The 23,350-nt window shown below is 37.6% G+C and overlaps 1 protein-coding gene across 2 annotated transcripts in view; it reads right to left on the bottom strand.

The window, feature by feature from the left end:
• The window catches only part of LOC108701898 (uromodulin), a 28,424-nt gene extending 17,829 nt beyond the window's left edge, over positions 1 to 10,595 (bottom strand). For both annotated transcript variants that reach the window (XM_041575895.1, XM_041575896.1), the window contains exons 1-6: positions 10,441 to 10,595; positions 8,665 to 8,688; positions 6,925 to 7,098; positions 4,466 to 4,704; positions 4,239 to 4,361; positions 2,788 to 2,962 (exon numbers count right to left, since the gene is read on the bottom strand). In XM_041575895.1, coding sequence (XP_041431829.1) covers positions 2,788 to 2,962; positions 4,239 to 4,361; positions 4,466 to 4,704; positions 6,925 to 7,098; positions 8,665 to 8,688; positions 10,441 to 10,522 — 817 coding nt within the window. In that variant the 5' untranslated portion in view covers positions 10,523 to 10,595. The remainder of the gene's footprint in view (positions 1 to 2,787; positions 2,963 to 4,238; positions 4,362 to 4,465; positions 4,705 to 6,924; positions 7,099 to 8,664; positions 8,689 to 10,440) is intronic.
• Positions 10,596 to 23,350: the final 12,755 nt, after the last annotated feature.

Genomic DNA, 23,350 nt, shown 5'->3' with positions numbered 1-23,350 from the left:
AGAAGAATGAATTTGTTATTTTAGTAACTTATAACAACTATAACAACTAACTAGCATATAGCTTTAGCTACCGGTTGACAGCTTACCCAATTAGCAGCCTGTTAGCATGTGTATGCGTGTATGGTTTCCATCTAACTGGGGCTAATTTAGATATAATTTGGTAAGGCCTGATAGTTCAATGGACCAAGAACTGCTGAGGCATGGATGTAGTCCATGGCTGCTGAGTCTGTGTGATTTTGTGGTCTGTTGGCAGGTGTCCAATTAACAAATCCCACTAGTATTGTGATCAGATCAAGCAATTCATCAAGTGGACACATCTTCCCTTTTATGGACCATTTTTTCCCTTGTGTCCCTGCATTGGTAGAACACGTAGGGGGTTATTTATTAAGGTCCTAATATCAGAACCTCGAATAATTCATAGTTTTTGGAGCAAAAAAAAAACTACACATTTTTCGAGATTTATTAAAGTTTGATGGTCTAAAAACTCTGAATCCAAAACCCCGGCATCTAAATGCTCTGGAGGTCCTGTATAAGTCAATGAGGAAGGTTCCAGGGTCTGCACTGATGTCTGTACTGATATCCGATGATTTTGGGGTTTCGGCACAAAAAACTCAGAAAATTCTGAAAAAATCTTCATTTTTATGGAAAACTCTGAACAATTCTGAGTTTTCGGGGAAAGCTCCGAAGTTTGCCGGACCCTTGTTTTCTGGCTTTTTTTCTTCATACATAAGGTCCATTCGGGAATTCAGAGTTGCTCAAAGTTTGATATTAGAAATACTGAGATAAATTCCGACCTTGATAAATAACCCCCATATTCTTGCACTGAGCACCTTTAAAATGTCTTGAAGAACATTCTCTACCTATTTACTTCAAACTAGTTTTTCCTAGCAACAGATTTGTAGAGTTTAGAAAATTTTCAAGTTGTCATTTGTAGGTGCGAAAGTTTGTCAAGGTGATTTCCCTTAATGTACTGAAAAGATATAGGTAGGGGAGAACATGTGTTAAATTAAATCAGATTCACATTCTTATTAAATCAGACAATGCAAGGTGAGATCCCCTTGAAAGTCTATATTGTACCATGATTGTGTCACAAGGAGTTTATGTAAAGTCAAGGGTTGTCATATTGTTCACATAAACAGGCCAATAGACTGAATATTAGATCAAGGGAAACAGAAGCCCATGTACAGGTAACTTCAATGACTACTACACACCCAAAAGTAAAGATGAAATTTTTCACAGGTTTTAATGAGTAACGAGTTGCTTGTGTGTCTTTAGGTGGAACAGCGCAAATGGTGCATTGTTCTACCATTTGAATGCCTAAATTCAACTCTGCTCATATTTGTAATTCAGTTTGGTGCCACCGATATGCTGCATTCCACAATGACAAGTGTGTTGCAAACTGTGATCCTCCTACAGATAAACAATATGCATGTGGTATATAGACAGCATGCCGGGAAAACGCCAGTTGCAGTAGACGCTTAGATCTGGGCAAGTCAATGTTACAAAATATTCTCTTTTTATAAGCAGCTGTTTTAGAGAATGTGTTTCTTTTATTTATTTAAATAAAATAGTAAACTGGATTTGCAGACCCATATGATAACAGCATTTGTGTTTCTTGGTTTATGAAAAATAGAGCATGTTTATCAAATGCAATAAACTGGTCTCTATCTTAGGGATAGAAAAAGAGCACATTGGCCTTATTTAGGAAAATTCAGATTTAAAACAACAACTTAACCCTAAAAATTAATATGGCTAAAAATGCTGCACTCACATTCTCAGTGGGCTCTGAGCAGCTGTTGAGAAGCTAAGCTTAGGGGTCATCACTAACTATCCAGCAGAAAATGAGGTTGGCCTGTAATATAAGCTGATGCTACAGGGCTGATTATTAAATTCTGATGCTAGTTGCACTGGTTTCTGTGCTGCCATGTAGTAATTATCTGTATTAATTGCTAATCAGCCTTGTATTGCGACATTTCTATTCTATGTGTACTGTAATAAGCTCAGTAAGTGACAGCAGCACAGAGCATGTGCAGTGAATCAGCAGAAAAGAAGATGAGGAGCTACTGGGGCATCTTTGGAGACACAGATCTTTGCTGCTAATAGCCTGTGGTTTCCTTGGCCTGATACAGAACCAAAAACATAATGTACTACGTTTCTATTCTACTTCTTAAGTTGAGCTTTAGTTCTCCTTTTATGTTCTGTACATAAAACACTATTAAACCAATGTTACAATACATTTCAGTATCCATGTTCATAGGTCAGATCAGAATGCTTTTCACATCAAGATCATTTTTTTGTACCTTTCAGTCTAACTCATAATACAGGTATGGGACCTGTTATCCAGAATGCCGGGGACCTTGGGTTTTCTGAATAATGGATCTTTCCATAATTTGGATCTTCATACCATACCACTACTAGAAAATCATGTAAACATTAAATAAGCCCAATAGGCTGATTTTTTTTTCTAAAAAGGATTAATTATATATTGGTTTGGATCAAGTACAAGGTACTGTTTATTATTACAGAACCTTTCCATAATTCAGAAGTTTCTGGATAACGGATCCTAAACCTGTATTATGATCTACAATGATCTACAATGTCAAATCCTCTTGTAACCTATACATACAACCATACAATACAATTTTGATTATAGTAACCAGTATGTAAAGATGACACCATCTTTTGCAGACATTCTTTTTAGATAGTTATGAAATAATTAATTGCTATAAATACACAGTCACCTGAAAGATTTAGAGATATCAGCTAAACTGAATATAATGCACTTACAGTCAGGTCCAATAATTCTTATTGAGGTAATTGGGCCATCAGTGATGAACAGTAAGGTAGTGTAGTTAGTTGATATGGAAAAGTTATCAGTATGACTGCCATTGTAGTATCTGTACAAAAGTCTTTCTGTATTGTTAGCAGGTCTTGATAGCGTGAAGTCTAGATAATTAAACACCTTGGGGGAAAATGTTAAAGATCTGGTTACATTTCTACTGACAAAAGACATTTGTAAACTTAAAATAATGAAATAGCTCAACTAAGTTTTCAAATGGAAGTCATGTGGCTACCTTAGAACTTTATATTTTTGTCTTTTTATAGAGCCCCTTATTCTTTATCTTCTATTTTGATTTTAAAATAACTCTGTAGTTGTACATCTTCAGAAGTTGTCAACACTTATTTCAAGTTTGGCTTCCTGAGTACTGTACTAGGTGGTCATGAACACCGATTGATACATTTTATAAGAAATTGATTTAAAGGGCATGTAAAGAAAAAAAAAGAAAATCCCATTTTTACTTTCTTTAATGAAAAGGAAACCTATCTCCAATATATTTAGTTAAAAAATGTGTACTGTTTTTATAAGAAACCTGACTGTATGCAGTGAAATTCTCCCTTCATTTACTGCTGTGGATAGGAATTGTCAGATGGTCCCTAACTGCTCTGCAGGGAAACAATCATACTTATGAACAGCAGGGGGAGCCCCTGCCTTACTTCCCAGCCATGCAGAACTCAAGCAGCTTTGTTTTTTTTCCTGTAAAGCAGTTAGCGACTGTGAAGAAATTTGTGTTTGATTTTATTTTTGCCTTTACTGTTTCCAATTCCAGCTCCATGGACAAAGATCATGGAGCCAGACTTAAACAGATAAACTGGGATTCTATTTGGAGGATTATTTTGCTGCAGTCCCTGGTTCTGCAGAGTTGGAAAAAGTTTGTATTAAACAATACAAAAACTATAAAAATCCACATTAGATTACATGACAACACAGGACCCAGTACAGTCTGTATATTCTGATTATTAATCAGTCTTGCTGTATCGGCTTCTGGCAGATATTATTTGACTTGTTCTGTTTTGATAATTTATGACGATCCCTAAGCAGCCCAGACCACACTGAGCATGTGCACAGTCTTGGTTTTGCAAAGATGTTTAACAAAGTTACAAGATGGTGACCCCCTGTAGCCAACTTTGAAAGCATAAATTATTTGTTTGATTAGGCTTGTGGTGCAGTAATTTCATGTTTATATTAAGTATACAAAATACAGCATTTCTAGCCTTATTCTATTTTAGACTTTCCTTCCCCTTTAAGCTGGTTACTGATGTTTGTAAAGGTTATCCCTTCCAAGACAGCCACACAATGTGCTTTGGGACAGGCCCATGGGCACATGAGACACATGCACGCTGGACACTCTGAAGGAGATAGCTTATTTATACACAGCTCCCACAGGGACTATACTTACTTTGTTCAGATCTGAGAGGCCAATTTGGAAGACATGCCCAGAGCTCTTAGAAGCAATATCCCTGTAAATAAGGAATGCTGGATCATCTAAACCCCAGCAAAGCCCTGTAATCAAAAAGACAACCTAGGGAAAATAAAATCAAAACAATTATTATAAAAAAAATGAAGACATAATTAATGCCTCAAAAAACACCATGCACTGTATAATAACAAGACCTTGTACTGTACCTGTGACTGTTTGGTATTAATAAGTGAATATATGTTGTTTAGAAGAGCAGTGTTTGTGTAATCTTTGGCAGATGCATCTGTGAGCACCAGAATGAAAGATTTGGGTGGGGAATTCTCTAAAGCCACTTTGAGCCCATTCATTGCAAGTTCTGGACAGTCGCCTCCATCGTAGGCATAGAGATTATTGAAAAACGCTTTAAACTCATCCATTGAATAGGTCACCTTTACTTGACCAAAGGCTGCAAAACAGTGTAAAAAGAACCGATTTATGGAAACTTGACAGGGTCACTGGATTTTGGCATTAAGACATGAAAGACATTCATTTGTAAAATCTATCATTTTTGTAAAGCAGAAATTTGGCTCTTCTTAAAATGTGCCTGCCCTCGCCCTGCAACAGAGCATTAAACACATTCATTAAATGGGAATGTAAAAATCCCCAAAATGAAATAACAGATTTAAAAAAAAATAAAAAAAACACAATTTTTGATGAGAATCATCAGTTCCAAGGCTGTTTCAGTCATTATACAGTATTGATATCTAGGAAGAGTACTATAGAGTTTGAACATGTTGATATTTAAACAGAACACAGATAGGGTTAACATAGTGCTGTATAGTTGATTGGCACTAGAAAAACAACACCCCAGCTCAGGTTACAGAAAAGAATAAAAATCAGCTACATCACATAGGCAGGATCTTCTGACTCTTTTTTGCCCAGGGGAAATATTTTATAAAAAAAACTTCACTTTAAAAAAAACACAAGCCTAATGGACTACAGTTCCAAGCATGATTTATAATAATATAAAAACAGGCTGGAGTATGCTTGGTTTACATCTATTTAAAGGGGCTCTAAAGAATGCTAAAGAATACAACCCTTATGGTGTTGGGCTACAGCTCCCAGCATGCCATAACCTTGATGATAAATTAAAGTGCACTGGGATTGTAGTCCAGCAAAAACTGAGTAAAGCAAGGATGGGAAGCCAACGCTGTAAACTGTTCTAAATTGATACATTATTTAATACATTTCTTATCTTTGTCCCTGCTGAACAGAATCCCTGAGTTTCATTACAGGCAGCTGTAAGAATTGATACAATAGTTGTTAATACTCCAGAGATGCAGCTGAGAAATGTATCGACTAATGTAGCTCAAAACAAGTAAACTGAAAAAAAGTTTTTGAAAGGTTAACATCCCCTTTAAAGTATGCTAAAAATGGTAGCCCAGCAGCATACTGTTTGGGAAGACCTTACATTTCTCTTCAGTCACAAAGGTTTTATCGAATTCCACTTTAAAGGAAATAAGTTCAATGTAAAATCAGCGCAACTAAAAAATTTTGTGAATTTTCTGGCAGTGAAACTGGACAGATTTGCTCATCACTTGTTGGATGGATTAATATATATATATATATAAAATACAAAAAAGCCATGAATATCTTGTAAATTATATCCTTATAAACGGTGAGTTCTGATGTTATCAGTTATAAACGGTGAGTTCTGATGTCATTTCTGTCACATGACTCACTGAAACGTGTGTATTATAATAAATAAAGTACCCCCAGTTATAAAATAGGAGGATATTAGTAGTTACCTCGGAGTTCCATGACCTGTATAAAAACAGGTTTTTTATGTTTTATATGGTCATGAAACATCTCGGTAACTTATAATATCCTTATATTTTACAAAAGGGGGTACTTTATTCACTATATATATATATATATATATATATATATATATATATATATATATATATATATATATATATATATATATATATTCCGTAAGGCTGCTGCACACACTTAAAAGGAGATAATGCCCTGGTGCTAACAGAAGTATTATATATAGTTTCCAAGAAATGCTGTTGCACTCTAGGGACTTTTGCAGTAAAAGCTTTTTTACTGCAAAAGTCCCTAGCGTGCAACAGCATTTCTTGAAATATATATATATACACAAAGCAAAAGGTAATAATTAGTGATGGGCAAAGCATGATTTCGCGGCGAATTCGAGTGCGTTTTTTTTATGGTGGCTCATTTTTGACGATGAATGTGTGCCAGCGTCCAAAAACAAATTTTACCTTTTTGCGAATTTCATGGGAAATTCGTGAATTATTCGGCGAATCAAAATGGGACAAATTAACCCATCACTAGTAATAATTATTAATAATTCATTATTATTGTTATTTATTTATTATTTAATAATAATTTCACAAAATCTCCTTTTTTCATAATTTACAAACCCGGAGTGCGCCAGTCTTTAACTTTTGCTTTACAGTCACAGACTTTGTAGTGTATGTGGAGTGCATATATATATATATATTTGTAATTTTGTATGTTCATTGTATAAACCTATTTATTGTACAGTCTGCAGAATGCTTTGGTGCTTTATAAATACATGTTATTAATAATAGCAATAATAATGATAATAATAGATTATATTCTGCATACAGGGAAAACAGAAAGACAAACTTACTTGGGTCATTAAACTCAACCATTGTATACTGGCGTACTCCATATGGGAATCGTGCTGTTATGCGATCAAGAAGCCAATTATTCACCAATTTCAACTGCTGGAGATCATCATACATTGACCCTGTAGTGTCCACTAAATATGTCAGAGAGGATGAGATGGCTGATGGTGACGACCCTAAAAGGAGATAATACAAGAATTACATTGTTAGCCATATATGCAAAGACTCGCACAAAGCTGTAGGACAGTGTTTTTCTAAGCAGGTTTACACTGTTCTAGTAAATAAGGTGAATTTATTACTAAAAAAACGATGTGCTGTTATTTGTTTATGGTGAAACTGACAGATGGTATGCAGAAAAAAAGGTCCCGGCCCTCTGTGTAACATATCTCTCTTAAGGACAAACACCCAACCTTTTAAAACCTTCTAAAGTTTGTATTGAACATTCTATGAGTAGCGAAATAGCTGTGGCTTTTGTTATTCTATGCAATAAACAGGGCAAACTGTGAAAAGTATATTAACTTAACTTTCTCGTTCTTATCTTCAATTGTGGGATAACACGAAGGTAGTTAAAGGGATACAGACATGAATACACAGAACTCATCTCTATTTCAAAAACATTCTCCTGATTACAGTGATGCATGTTTTATAATAAGAATATTGATATTTTTAAATGAAATGTATAAGTAGAATCCATTTTCAGTACAAGTCCTCCTTTGTTTGCTCTAGTTAGACTCAAAGGCCATGAATATACTGTCAATTATTTCCTTATAAATTGCTAATAGTAATATCATCAGTTTTAAACAGAGCTTAGTGATGTCATTTTTTTTACATGACTCAATAAAACCTGTGTATTATAATAAATAAAGTACCCTTTTGGAAAATATGAGGATATTAGAAGTCACCTTTGAGTTCCATGACCTGAAGTATAATGGAAACCAGAGAGTCTTCAAATGTGAATAAAGCGGGTTTTATTGACGCACAATTGTGCGTCAAAAAAACCACTTTATTCACATTTGAAGACTCTCCAGTTTCCATTATACTTCATGTTACTGCAGTGGAGATGACTACTCCACCAACCTGTTGAAGAGTCAGACTATTAAGTCTTTTGGAGGATTGTGTGGGAATAGAAGGACTTGTCCTATAAAACGACTTGGCCTTCGGTTATATATATATATATATATATATATATATATATATATATATATATTTATGTTTGTAAGTGTTATTAGTGGATCGACCCAACATGTCATTCCTGCTGAAAACAACTAAATCATATCATGTAGCATCTGTATGTTATTTGCAGCAGGAAACGTGGAAACGTTTACGGCAGTGATCCCCAACCAGTGGCTCATGAGCAACATGTTGCTCTCCAACCCCTCAGTGGCCTCAAAGCAGGTGCTTAGGCAAGTTTTAGTTGCATAAGAACCAGATGCACTGCCAAACAGAGTCTCAATGTAGGTTGACAATCCATATAGGGACTGCTAAATGGCCAACCATATTTGGCACCCCAGGAACATGTTTCACGCTAGTTTTGCTCTCCAACTCCTTTTACTTCTGAATGTTGCTCATGGGTTCTAAAGGTTGGGGATCCCTGGTTTACGGCATCCTATTTAGTGCTATTTCTTTGCAAACTTCTCTATGGTTGTACATAACAAGACCTGCAACAGTATCGTAACCTGTTACTGAATTACACCCTTGATATCGGAAATTGGATTGTATTTAAAATATCTTTGAGCACTTACCTGTGCTTACTTTGGATGTATATCCTGAAAAAATAGAAGAATATAAGTTTTACCTTACAGAGGCATTTGGATTTTTAATATTATTTACAAGCAGTATTCTGCGCAAAGATCTAGATATTATTGACTGCAAGCATTTACTGATAAAGACCATAGTGAAGTCTGGGGCAACAGGGGGAGCTTAGCTTGTGAGGACAGCATATGGTCCACTGCAACCATTGCCTGGTTGAAAAAGGCCCAAAATGTCCCCCTGCTCTCTCCCAGGGAGACCTATTTATCAAAATTCAAATTTGTGTAGTTTTAGATGTTTATCCACTAAAAAACGCACATAAAAAAAAACAAATGTCTACTTATTTATTAAAATGTTCAAGTATGAAAAGAGCAAACAAAAACATGCAATGAATCATAATAAAAACATGAAAACCTGGAAATCCTCATTGTTGTAGACATTTTCTCACAATTACAAATGAAACAAACCCAGTAAACCTCTAAGGGCTCTAAGCAAAGAAAGATTTTATAATTACAAAAAGACAGTGTCTGTTAAATTCTACATGACCTTCCCAACTGGCGATGGCGAAATTTTGTATTAGAGTTTTGTTGTGGTTTTTACACTTAAATTCTAATTTTTTTGTGGTTTGAGTAATTTGTCTAATACATGATTTGTAGAGCTAAAAAGTTGGATTTGGGGAAATTAACAAAATAGAAACATTCATACATTGGCCCCTAAATGTCACTTCTACAAATACTCATGTAATCTTCATGAAGATCTTCAACCAATAACTGTTTTTTGCGTAATGAAAAAAATGTAATTCTAATGACATGGTTGCTTAATAAAAATATCAATATGAAGGGGAAGATTTATTAAGGGTCGAATTTCGAAGTGGAAAATACTTTAAAATTCGACCATCAAATAGAATCCTCCGACATTCGAATTCAAAGTCGGAGGATTTTATTCTTCGTACGATTCGAACGATTTTATCGTACCGATCGTACGATTTTCCTTCGGATATAAAAAACGTAGAAAATTGCTCTGGAAGGTCCCCATAGACTAACATAGCACTTCGGCAGGTTTACGTTGGCGAAGTATTGAAGTCAAAGTTTTTTTAAAGAGACTTCGATTATCGAATGGTTGACTAGTCGAACGATTTTTACTTCGAATCGAAGTGGAAGTAAATTTGAATTCGTAGGGGCAGATTTATCAAGGGTCGAATTTCGAGGGTTAATAAACCCTCGAATTCGACCCTCGAAGTAAAATCCTTCGAATATCAAATTTGAAGGATTTTATACTTTTGATTCAAACGATTTTAAGTGATCGATTGAAGGATTTTTATTCGATCAAAAAAAACTTGTGGTGGGGAAGGTCCCCATAGGCTAACATTGCAGCTCGGTAGGTTTAAAGTAGAGAAGTATGAAGTCGACATATTTTTTAAAGAGACAGTACTTCGACTATCGAATGGTCGAATAGTCGAACGATTTTTACTTCGAATCATTCAATTCGATCTAATTTGACCCATTCAATGGTCGAAGTACCCCAAAAAATACTTTGAAATTCTAATTTTTTTTTATTCTACTTCTTCATTCGAGCTTAGTAAATCTGCCCTGTAGTATCCTATTCGATGGTCGAAGTATTCAAAAAATTACTTAGAAATTCAAACTTTTTGTACTTCGAAAATTCACTCGAACCTTAGTAAATCTGCCCCGAAAATTATTAATAGAGCAAATTAGTTTGAAGACAAATAAAAATTATATAAAATGTTGGTTTTATAGCTGGTCACTTACCTGTAACATAGCTTGTCTGGGCATGGGACCTATCAGATGCCAAAAATAAAATCAGCAATGCTGGCAACATATGCATCAACATTTTTACCCTGAAACAAAAACACAAGTTAGTTGCACATAACAAAGCAGCTTTCAGGTGTTCTGCACCTTGAGTAGGTGCCCATTTATATGGGTTTTTAAAGGAGGGGACCATTATGAGGTGTCATAATGGAATTCTTTTTTGCTTATTTTGTTGTGAAAAGCACAAAAGGTGATTTCATTTTCCAGTAAGGTAACAGAGAAGGAAGTAACTGGGTGAAATGTTTGAAGTCTAAGCATCATTTTATGGTACTTTTACTTCCTCAAGTTTGTGTAACTAAAGAGGGCTTTCTCCTTTAAGTTAATTTTTACATTCATGTAGACACTGGTATTTGACACAATTCACAATGTATTATTAATTATTTTGATTATCGTTAATGAATTCCCAAAAGGCCTTTTGAAAAAGCTTTGGCAAAAACGCGGGGCAAGACAATTTCTGCAATATATTAGCAATAATTTTCTAAAAAAATGGTGTCGCTGAGGTACATTTGGGGGTTTTAGTACATTGTAAATGTGCATCCACTCTGTGCTTCTAGCTTCTATTTAAACCTATGTTTAATTTAATCAGCAACACAGAGGGGCAGATTTATCAAGGGTCAAATTTCGAGGGTTAAAAAACCTTTGAATTCGACCCTCGAAGTAAAATACTTCGAATTCAAATATTGAATTTGAAGGATTGTAGCTCAAAATGTTTGATTGAACAATCGAATAAAAACGATTAAATCCTTCGAATCGAACGATTTGAACGATTTTTTCGAATGATTTTTATTCGATCAAAAAAAACATAGAAAAGTGCTCTGGAAGGTCCCCATAGGCTAACATTGCGCATCGGTAGGTTTAAAGTGGCGAAGTATGAAGTCGAAGTACTTAGATTATCGAATGGTCGAGTAGTCGAACGGTTTTTACTTTGAAACGTTTGAATCATTCGATCCAATCGAATTCGATCAAATTTGACCAATTCGATGGTCGAAGTACCCAAAAAAATTATTTCGAAATTCACATTTTTTTTTTTTATTCTAATTATTCACTCGAGCTTAGTAAATCTGCCCGAGACTTTTTAATTGGAATTAACTACTAGTGATGGGCGAATTTGCGCCGTTTTGCTTCAACGAAATATGCGCCGTTTCGTGAATTTTTCGCCATTTCGAGCGAAATTCGTGAAACGCTGAAAAATTCGCGAAATGTCGATTTTTTTTGGGCAAATTTTCGCAGTTACATTTTGGGAGTACCAATTCCTGCTTATTTTTTTAATCTAATGATATGTATTTTTTAATTAATCTGTTGCATCAAGAAATAAATGAAAGCATCACTTTATGGGGGTTATTTATCAAAGTCTGAATTTATCTCAATATTTTCTGCTACAAAATCCGTTCAAATCCGCTCGGGTTTTTTACGCTGATTTATTATTACATTTTCCTGAAAATTTGCTTTGCGGGAAAAAATCAGATTTTCAATTTTTTTTTCGTTTTTTTTATCCAATTTTCATGGATTTTTAACCTGAAAACTCAGATTTTTGCCCTTAAACTCTGAAAACGTTGGGACATTGAAGGAAACCCAGCACACATCAAAAAATCATTGGGACTTCTCCTATTGACTGCAACTTTGACAGGTCTGAGATGCTGGATTTTCTGATTTGGATTCCTCAGGGTTTAATAAATTCCAAAAAAATTGTGATTTTTTTAAAAGTCTGATTTTATTAATTTTTGCGTTCAGAGTTTAGTAAATAACCCCCTATATGTGGTCTAATCTCAACTTGTTTTAGCACTATGATTCACACTATTAACTTTTTGTAATGATGAATACAAATAACATTCTAACTTCAGGTTAATTTAATACAGAACAAACCTTAGGTGCTTGTAGAACTCACCGGTTATGAAGGGAGGTCCAGGTGCACCGCCCTGAACCCTCAGCTTAGGGAGCACCACTGTATAAAGAAAAAGGGCAGGAACTAGCAGAGACCAGTCTTCCAGGCAGGCTTGTCAAAACATATAGGGGGAAATCTACTAAAGGCAAAGTGGCTAACGCTGGCGAAAATTTGCCAGCGTGACGTCATTTTGGCACTCCGCCGATTTACGGTAGCTGGCATAAATTCGCTGGCGTCATTTTCCCAAGGAGATAGACACTGGCGCAACTTCGCACTCTAACGCCAGGCGAATTTTCGGTCTGGCGAAAGAGCGTTACTACGCAAATTCACTAAGTTTTTGATTTTACCTCTATCGCCAGACTTGCCTTCGCCACCGCTGGCATTTTTTCCTATTTAAAGGGTGATAGACTGAAAAAGATAGTAATTTTTTTTTGGGGTACCCTCCATCCCCCCTACATTAGCCAAGTTATGGCACCTAAACTATACTGTGAGCACATGTGTAGGGCATTATAACAACTTTATATAATTTTACTAAGGTTCCCTGGCCTTGTGTAGTGTAATGTATTTGCTGCAACATATAGGGCCATTGTACTTAACTGCACGCCGTATGATTATTAGCCAACAGTAGCATAACTTCGAACTGCTGAGCGTAATTTCACTGGCGTAATTTCACTGCGTAATTTCGCAAGCATTCGGTACCCTGTGCTCAACTTCGGATCTTTGTGAGTTAGCGTTGGCCATGCGAATTTACGCCTGGCGAAGTGTTGCGATACAACCTCACTGCTAGTGATGGGCGTCCAAAAAAACGTCAGCGTCTGGTTTTTTGGACGCCGGAACCATTTCGCCGGTGTCAAAAACAAGACGCCAGCGCCGTTTCGTGATTTTTTCGAAGTTTTACGAATTTCGCTGGAAATTCGCAAATTTTTCGACTAAGAGAGACGCCACAAATTTGCCCATCACTACTCACCTCCTTAAGCGTTTCATATCTCTCATATACATAATCATAGGCTCATAATTTAATACAGCAATCCAGAGATTAGTTGCAGTAAGGGCTTTATTTTAAAAAAGCAATTTATTTGGTATGATTTTAATATTTTTTTAAATTTAATTTAATATAATTACTTTTTAAATAACAGAGGAAAGATTTATACACATTTATAGAGAGAGCTCAAGCGCACCAGTGAGAACACCATTTCCAGTAAGGAACATAGTAGTTTTTTTTCAATAATTTCCCTATACATAGGATATTGTTTTGCTTATATACATTCTTTAACAATTTTTTCCATTCCTCTCGGCTAATGGGCTGTGCATAAATACTCACTCGACTGACATGTTATTGTATGAAAGAAGCAATGTTTTGTAAACAAAGGTTTGTTTTGCTTTGTCATAGCACATCTCATGGTCTTGTAAGAAGGTACTTTTCTGTTGAAATGATAGAAATCTGAAACTGCTGAAAGAAAAATAGAAAGAAAGAAAGAAAGAAAGAAAGAAAGAAAGAAAGAAAGAAAGAACGAGAAAAAGGAAGAAAGAACGAACGAGAAAAAGAAAGAAAAGAAAGAAAGAAAGAAAGAGAACGAGAAAAAGAAAGAAAGAAAGAACGAGAAAAAGAAAGAAAGAAAGAACGAATGAGAAAAAGAAAGAAAGAACGAATGAGAAAAAGAAAGAAAAGAAAGAAAGAAAGAAAGAAAGAAGAAAGAAAGAAAGAAAGAAAGAAAGAAAGAAAGAAAGAAAGAAAGAAAGAAAGAAAGAAAGAAAGAAAGAAAGAAAGAAAGAAAGAAAGAAAGAGAAGTAGTATTTCGCTAAAAATCTTGCTGGAATTTGGGTGGCATCTATCTATTATCTGTCTGTCTGTCTGTGTCTCTCTCTCTCTCTCTCTCTCTCACTTATCACTGGCTAGCACATATAAAATGAAGGAACCAAGCAGTTATCCTGCTTGGTTCCAGCTTTCTTTGTTTTATATGTTCTAACTAGTGATGAGAGAAAACATTTGCCATGTACAGAGTCGCAGTGAAATTCCGCGTTAGGTCGACGGTGAAAATTTTTGGAAAACCGTGTAAAAGATTTGCCCCACCGCTCGTTTAGCTTTGCACAGCAAAACAAAAATGACGCGTGACAAAAAAAGTTGCACAACAAAAAAAGGGACAAATTGTCTTAATGAAGACACGAATAATAATGTCAAAAATAAGATATTTCTGACTACAGATTGAGATTATATATAATGGAGAGCCCATTAACCCAACTGAGTGCTCCTCCATTAAGCTCCACACTCTAGAAACACAATTTATATGAACTGTACGGTAACACAAATAGCATAAGACTGGGGGGTCTAAGGCCAACCAGGGTTGCTGCCTCAGGAGCCCCCTCACCCCAGCCCCAAGCCCAATACAGCCCTCCACCCCAGCACTGAACAAGTCTGTCTTTGATCCAAAGGTTTGATTCCAGTGTAATACAATGAAGAAAAAAATGACATAATCATCTCTCTATGTAAGATAACAGCAAGATGCCTGACATGGGCATTCTCATTGGTCAGTTCTTTTGCATTTATAATGAAGTCTTTGATCAGTACAACTTTCATTTAAGCTACTGTATAATTACATATTTCTGCAACGTCTATGGGAAACTAGGGGGTGCTGTGGGACGGCATTATGGCTGGATTTACGTCTTTTTTAAATACACACATTTACTTTATAAACTATTCCCTAAACTACATACTGGGCTCAATTCAATTTGATGAGAAAGCTGATCTTATAATTATTATATCCCTGAAGTGTTATTGAGATATGTTTTACTGGTTTGAGAAGTCAGGCTCCACCAGTTGGGATTTTCATTTTGTATTTAAATGCTGCTATGGGCCCTGGAGAGCTGGGGAAAAGTTTTATTGTGCAATATTGCTTTAAGAATACAACCCTAATGTTACTGGACTACAGCTCCCAGCATTAGGGATGCACCGAATCCAGGATTCGGTTCGGGATTCGGCCAGGATTCAGCCTTTTTGAGCAGGATTCAGATTCGGCCGAATCCTTCTGCCCAGCCGAACCGAATCTGAATCCTAATTTGCATATGCAAATTAGGGGCGGGAGGGAAATTGCATGACTTTTTGCCAGAAAAAAGGAAGTAAAAAATGTTTTCCCCTTCCCACCCCTAATTTGCATATGCAAATTAGGGTTCGGATTCGGTTCGGTATTCGGCCGAATCTTTCACGAAGGATTCGGGGGTTCGGCCGAATCCAAAAAAGTGGATTCGGTGCATCCCTACCCAGCATGCCTTAACCTATAATAATATAATATCTTAAAGTATGCTGCCATTTGTAGTCCAGCAACATTGTGGTTGAGCAGTGCGGTGCAGCTGGGTTTAGTGTCCCTTTAAGAAAGGGTCAGGCAGTTGCAGTTTAACTTGCACTGCTAAAAATAAAGCAGGGCTATCATGAAGTATTGTTATACAGGTATGGGACCTGTTACCTAGAATGCTCAGGACTTGGGGTTTTCCAGATAACGACTCTCTCCGTAATTTGGATCTTCATACCTTAAGGGGCATATTTATCAAGGGTCGAATTTTGAATTGAAAAAACTTTGAAATTCGAATTCAAAAAGACCAACCGAAGTTTTTTTTGGTCGAATAGGTCCATTTTCAATCGAATAGGTCCGTATTCACCCCGAATTCGAATCGTAGAAATCTAAGGAATAGCGCAATCGATTGAATTACAATTGAATAGGCTAAAACAGCAATTTGCCAGGTTTTAGATGGCGAATGGTCAAAGTCGAATTTTTAAAGAGACAGTACATGATAAATTTCGATATTCGAATTTTTGATTTTTTTTTCAAATTCAAATCTAGTTTGGACTATTCCCTAGTTGCAGTACACAAAAAATAGCTCAAAATTCGAATTTTTTTCTTTCGAAAATTCAACTCGACTTTTGATAAATCTGCCTCTAAGTGAAAATCATGCAAACATTAAATAGGCTGCTTTTGCTTAAAATAAAGATTAATTATATCTTACTTTGGATCAAGCACATGGTAAAGTTTTATTATTACAGAGAAAAGGGAGTCATTTTAAAAAAATTTATTATTTGGAAGTTGGAATTTTGGAGTCTATGGGAGATGGTCTTTCCATTTGGAGCTTTCTGGTTAACGGGTTTCCAGACAGATCCCATACCTGCAGTTTACCTTTAAGCTACTGTAACCAGGCACAATCTTGTGCGTGTCCATTAAAACCACAGCCCTTCTAAGAACCTTTGGCCCTCTATTCACATGTCATTGCTGCAATCTGTTGTATGGTGATAAATCAGAACCCAAGACAATGTATAATAAACACGAAAATTTGCTTTAGTAGAATTTTTTTTCCAGTTAGAATTTGCTCACCAACTTCAGTGTGAATTCATGCATACCTCCTTATTATAAAGAGAGAACTAACTCTGAACTGTGGAAATGTGTTTATAGTTCAGAGTTAGTTATAATTCTAAAAATAATATTAATGAAAGAAACAGCATTTCTGGGAAGGAATGTGGTGTTTTTTTTAAAGGATTTCCTGTACCTACAGTAGAATAGTATTTTCCCTATACACATGTTCAATGTTGTCCTCTACCCATCCCATGTCTAGTTCACTCTGCTTAAATCTCCATTCAACTGGCTTCATACCAGTTCTCTTCAAAGTACGTTTTGTTACATATTGTAAACACAAATTGCGGCATTTTTTTGTTATGATTTTATCAGAATCCACAGTCAACAATAGAACAAAGCATCGCAACTTCTTGTTGCTTTATCTAAATCTGCTTTGTTGACCTCCAGTATTATATGTTCTCTTTCTATTTCTAGTGAGGTGTGGCGTTTATGTTCTCTGTGGTCTCCGTGAACTATGTTTCATAAACTGAGGAGCATAATTGCAATTGTGTTTACTATCAACCTTTACAGGGAAATCGATGTTAACAATAATTTGTTAGATTAACCCTTTAAGTGCCAGCAGAATTTCACATTTTGGTTACGCGAAATGCCAGCCGTTTTTAAGCATTTTGTGCTCTCTCACTTTAGGGGCATTTTCTGAGGGGAAACCTATAGTTTACCTAGGAAAACTATACATTGTTTTTTTCGGTAGAAACTGAGCTTTCTAAATCTGCCTGAGTTTTCATGTATTTCCACCTGTGCAAAAAAATTTATAGTGCTAAATAACAAAAAAAAATGAAAAATTACCATTTTTCATCGTATATCAATTTATACCAGAAAAATATTTCATTTTACAGATGAAAATCCAACGTATTTGGAAAGCCTTATGTCTCTCGAACGTGCCAATACCAGATATGTATAGTTTTAGGGAGATTTAGGATTTCTGTACAGCAAAAACTCCCGGCAGTATATTACTGAATTTTGAAAGCACTAAGGCAGAAAACGGCATGCTTTAGATTCCAAGGCAAAAAATCCTGAAACCATAGGTTTACCCCAGAAAACCATACATTTTTGAAAATTACACATTCTGCCGATTACAAAATGGGTAACTATGTCTCTCTACTCCCAACTACCAAACAGAAAAGCTTGTCTGAACATAGCGGTTTTTCAAAATAAAATTCAAAATTTTGAAAAATCATTTCAAAGGTTTTATTTTGCTGCTCCGCATATCCCAAACTATATTACGTACCAAGAAAAAGCACCTGAAATATGATTGCCAGGGGTCCACTGAACAGTTTGATACCCATTATGCATAGGTTTACCAAAGTATCTGGCATTTAGAGACACAAATATGAAGTTAGCGCATCCAAATTGTTCAGGACTTTACTTCAGCTACTGAGAAATCAAAACATTGACTGCATTTTTTGTGGGGTAAAAACACAGAAATATATGTTTACCCCCCAAACCCATATATTTTTGGAAAGAACACATTCTACAGAATCTAAAATGGGTACCCATGCCTTTCTGCTCCAAACTACTGAGTCGCAAGGCTTTCCCAAAATTGTCGGTTTTGGTGAAATATCTGAAAATTGCCTCAAAGCTTCAACTTCCCAGCACCATATCACCCATGTATCATTACGTACTAAGAAAAAGCACCCTAAATATGATTGCCAGGGTTCCTCTGAACATTTTGGTGGCCATTGTTCATAGGTTTACCAAAGTATCTGGCAGTTAGAGGCCTCAAAATGAAGTTAGCGCATACAAATAGTCCTGTGGGTAACTTCATCTAATGAGAAATCAACACATTGACTGCATTTTTGTGGGGTAAAAACACAGAAATATATGTTTACCCCCCAAACCCATATATTTTTGGAAAGAACACATTCTACAGAATCTAAAATGGGTACCCATGCCTTTCTGCTCCAAACTACTGAGTCGCAAGGCTTTCCCAAAATTGTCGGTTTTGGTGAAATATCTGAAAATTGCCTCAAAGCTTCAACTTCCCAGCACCATATCACCCATGTATCATTACGTACTAAGAAAAAGCACCCTAAATATGATTGCCAGGGTTCCTCTGAACATTTTGGTGGCCATTGTTCATAAGTTTACCAAATTATCTGGCATTTAGAGGCCCCAAAATGAAGTTAGCGCATACAAACAGTCCCGTGGGTAACTTCAGCTAATGAAAAATCAACACATTGACTGCATTTTTGTGGGGTAAAAACACAGAAATATATGTTTACCCCCCAAAACCCATATATTTTTGGAAAGTACACATTCTACTGAATCTAAAATGGGTACCCATGCCTTTCTGCTCCAAACTACTGAGTCGCAAGGCTTTCCCACAATTGTCGGTTTTGGTGAAATATCTGAAAATTGCCTCAAAGCTTCAACTTCTCAGCACCATATCACCCATGTATCGTTACGCACCAAGAAAAAACACCCTAAATATGATTGCCAGGGTTCCTCCAAACAGTTTGGGGGCCATTGTTCATAGGTTTACCAAAGTATCTGGCAGTTAGAGGCCTCAAAATGAAGTTAGCGCATACAAATAGTCCTGTGGGTAACTTCATCTAATGAAAAATCAACACTTTGACTGCATTTTTGTGGGGTAAAAACACAGAAATATATGTTTACCCCCCAAACTCATATATTTTTGGAAAGTACACATTCTACAGAATCTAAAATGGATACCCATGCCTTTCTGCTCCAAACTACTGAGTCGCAAGGCTTTCCCACAATTGTCGGTTTTGGTGAAATATCTGAAAATTGCCTCAAAGCTTCAAATTCTCAGCACCATATCACCCATGTATCGTTACGCACCAAAAAAAAACACCCTAAATATGATTGCCAGGGGTCCTCCAAACAGTTTGGTGCCCACTGTGCATAGGTTTACCAAAGTATATGGCAGTTAGAGGCCCCAAAATGAAGTTAGTGCATACAAAAAGTCCAGTGTGTAACTTCAGCTAATGAAAGATCAACACACAGGAGAAAGCTCTCTGTTTAGTGCTGAATTAAGCATTGAAATTCCTGTTTGAGACAGGATTTTTTGTTATCACTTGGTGTGTGAATGTGTTGTCCACTTGGTGGGTGAAATTTGGGAAGTTTTGAGTTGATTTTCTTTACTAAAAATCGATTTTTCTTTTGACCCTGAAGGTGAGTGATTCCTAGCCCAGTTCCTTTCACTTGCTCTGGGCTACAAACTCACTGTTAGATCCCCTACCCCTCCCCCGCACCTGGGTGTCAGTTTCATTTGCATTTTTCTCTTGTTTCAGCACAAATTGTTTAATTTTTGTACAGATTGAGTGGATATTTTGATTTTGCACTCAGTTCTGTGAGGAGAGAAAGCTAAAGGGAGAAGGATTTAATATAAGTATAAATATAAAATCTTTTCCAGCAGCAGCAGTGCAGCTCCCAGGCACCTGCTCACATTAACCCTCTCCCTGCCACAGCTTCTCAACTTAAAACTTACTTTTTTGTTAATCAATAGTATAAAGCTTTCTTTTTGTGTGGTGTTGTGTAAAATAATGGGAGGGAATAAAAAGGAAAGTTATAAAAAAACATCTCTTGGTTCTAAAGCAAAAGGACCTGAAAAACCCAGCTGTAGCTCTGCAAGGAAACACCAGTCAGAGCCCATGTCAAAAAGCCCCATTGCCTCTACTTCTGCTGCTGCAGCCAATGTGACCCCTGCTAAAACATTTGCACACGCGGTAGCTACTGGCAGCAACCCTAGCCAAGTCACTGCTGGGGTAGAGAAGCTTACAAGGAAGCATGGGGTCAGATGCCTAATGTCAAGCACTCATGGCATAGAGGCTTATATAAAGGCTGCAGCTGAAGTGGTGGGCCACTCTGCAGTAGTGGCAGCAAGTAAAATGTATGGGAAAGCCATAATCTTTGCCCGTACTCTAACTGCAGTGCATACTCTGGTACAGAGGGGTATCACAGTGGGAGGGAGTTATGTCCCTGTAGAACCCCTAGAAGGATTGGGCACAAGGGTGGTTTTATCTAATGTGCCCCCCTTCCTGCAAGACCACTTATTGTACCCCCACCTGCAAGCCCTTGGGGAGTTAAAATCAAATATGTCTAGAATTCCCCTGGGATGTAAGGAGAGCAGACTGAGGCACGTCCTTTCCTTTAAAAGGCAGGTGCAACTACTTTTACCTCGGGGGCAAGACACTATTGAGGGGTCTTTCGGGGTTCCGTTTGAAGGGGTGCTGTATAAAATTTTTTACAGCACAGAGGAAGTGAGGTGCTTCCTTTGCAAGAACCTGGGGCACACTCGCCAGAGTTGCCCCAAAGGGCAAATTAAGACCACAGCCCCTGTTCCTGCTCCCAGTGCCTCAAATAAAACATCTTATCCTGCTGGGACTATTTCAGCAGGGTCCTCAAAGGGGATATCTCCTTCACTAAAGAACCTCAAGGTGGCTGTTACACAACCCACCTCTACAACATCCAAACCTCCTCCTTCTTCGCTGAAGACATCTAAGGCTGCAGCATGTCTTACAATTGTGGCAAAAGAGAAGGGGGGAAAACATGTCAAAGCTTCCCCCAGGGTCACAGTTGTTCCTACCACAAAAAAGTGTACCCCTGTTATGGGCACCCCTGAAGGTGTGGGGGTACCCATGATTGCAACACCTGTTGGGGTTGGGGCAGATAGTGGCCTTTCCTCTTCAGATGCCAAGAAAAAGAGGAAATTTAAATCAAACTGGCTGGTACCTGAGGAATGGGCATCAGTGGTTAATGATGGGGCACCCCCATCCAAGGGTAAAAAGGGCAGCAAGACTTCTGCTCCTCATGTGGTGACATTGTCTGGCCCAACTGTTGGTCACGATCAACCGGTGTCAGACCATGCACTCTTGCCTCCAGACCAGGTGGGGAATAATGAGGTTAATGGTCTGCATGGCCTTGAACATGGCAGTGTTGGTTTCCCCACAGAGTCAGGGGTGCAGTATCTGCCTCAAAATCATTTGGAAGATCTTCCCTTGGAGTGTAAAGAGACACCTAATGAGACTCCTGCAGAGTGGGCAGTCAGTGTTCCTGAGGTGCTGAGATTTGGCAACTGCAACCAGCCTCAGTTTTTAGTGCCTCAGGGTATTTCACTCCAGGTGGGGGAGAATATTGGGCTAACCCCCATACAGGACCCTGCAGATAAAACTGCTGGGAAGGATGGTGAGGGTGGAGTTGTAAATATGGTGGAGGGTAGCCAGACAACCTCTACTGTTCATGCTAAAATCTCTCCTCCCTTGTCTTCAACTGACCCAAATGTTATTGCCATCCAGAAAGCACAGGAGGTAGTAGAGAGGGCAGAGGCTAACCATCGAGCCTCCAAAGCTCTACCTGTTGCTGGGGAGCTAATTAGTTCTGTTGCTCCTGTGTCAAACACTTCCAAATGTGTTTCAAGTGAAGTTGAGGGAACACCTGAGCCATTGCAGGGTCTCCAGAAAAGTGATTCTGATACTTTTCCTGTAACAACTTGTGGAGAGATTCTCAAAGCTCTAGTGGAGAGGGGAGATTATCAATCCCTTAGCCAGGAAGAGCTCATGGATGAGGGGAACATCGAAGAGGAGGTTGACATAGGAGTGGCAAATCCTTCTACCCCAATCATCCCTGCTGAGGAACTCAAAAAGTTTCTTGAGAGCACCCTTGGTGTTAAATTAGAGAAGAAGATGCACATGGCTCTGGAGAAGTGGCATGATTTGCCTTTAGTTATCAATTCTGTGAGACAATACATTAAGGTCATAAAAGAGGCCAAGAACTATGGAACAGCGGAATATCTCCGTATAATGAAGTTTCACAAAAAATGTTTGTCTCATCAGACCTTGATGAAGGTTAAAGCACTTCCTAAGACTCAGTAATGGCCTTGAGTATAAGCACACTTAATACTAATGGCTGTCGGAATCCTTTCCGAATGTTTCAGGTACTCTCCTTTCTTCGTCAAGGAGGGTACTCTGTGAGTTTCCTCCAAGAGACCCACACCACTCCAGAGCTTGAAGCAAGCTGGAATCTGGAGTGGAAGGGAAGGGTCTTTTTTAATCACCTCACTTGGACATCATGCGGGGTGGTGACCCTTTTCTCAGATTCCTTCCAGCCAGAGGTCCTGAATGCTACCTCTGTCATCCCTGGCCGTCTATTGCATCTTCGGGTCCGGGAGTCAGGTAGAACATATAATCTAATGAATGTGTATGCTCCTACTACCGGACCAGAGAGGGCACGGTTCTTTGAAAGTTTGTCAGCCTACATGGAGACAATTGACTCTGATGAAGCCTTGATTATAGGGGGTGATTTTAATTACACCCTTGATGCTCGAGATCGCAATGTACCCAAGAAAAGAGACTCGTCTGAGTCCGTTTTGCGAGAACTAATTGCTCATTTCTCCTTGGTTGATGTCTGGAGAGAACAGAACCCAGAGACGGTTGCTTTTACCTATGTCAGGGTGAGAGATGGTCATGTTTCTCAATCCCGGATTGATAGGATATATATATCGAGCCATCTCATGTCACGAGCCCAGTCGAGCACCATTAGATTGGCACCATTCTCAGACCACAATTGTGTATCCCTGAGAATGTCAATCGCACCATCTCTGCCAAAAGCT

This window comes from Xenopus laevis, chromosome 9_10L (genome assembly GCF_017654675.1).
Source record: "Xenopus laevis strain J_2021 chromosome 9_10L, Xenopus_laevis_v10.1, whole genome shotgun sequence".
In the NCBI taxonomy this organism is placed as follows: Eukaryota; Metazoa; Chordata; class Amphibia; order Anura; family Pipidae; genus Xenopus; species Xenopus laevis.
Note: the sequence above shows the minus strand (reverse complement) of the source record. Positions and strands in the feature narration are given on the sequence as shown.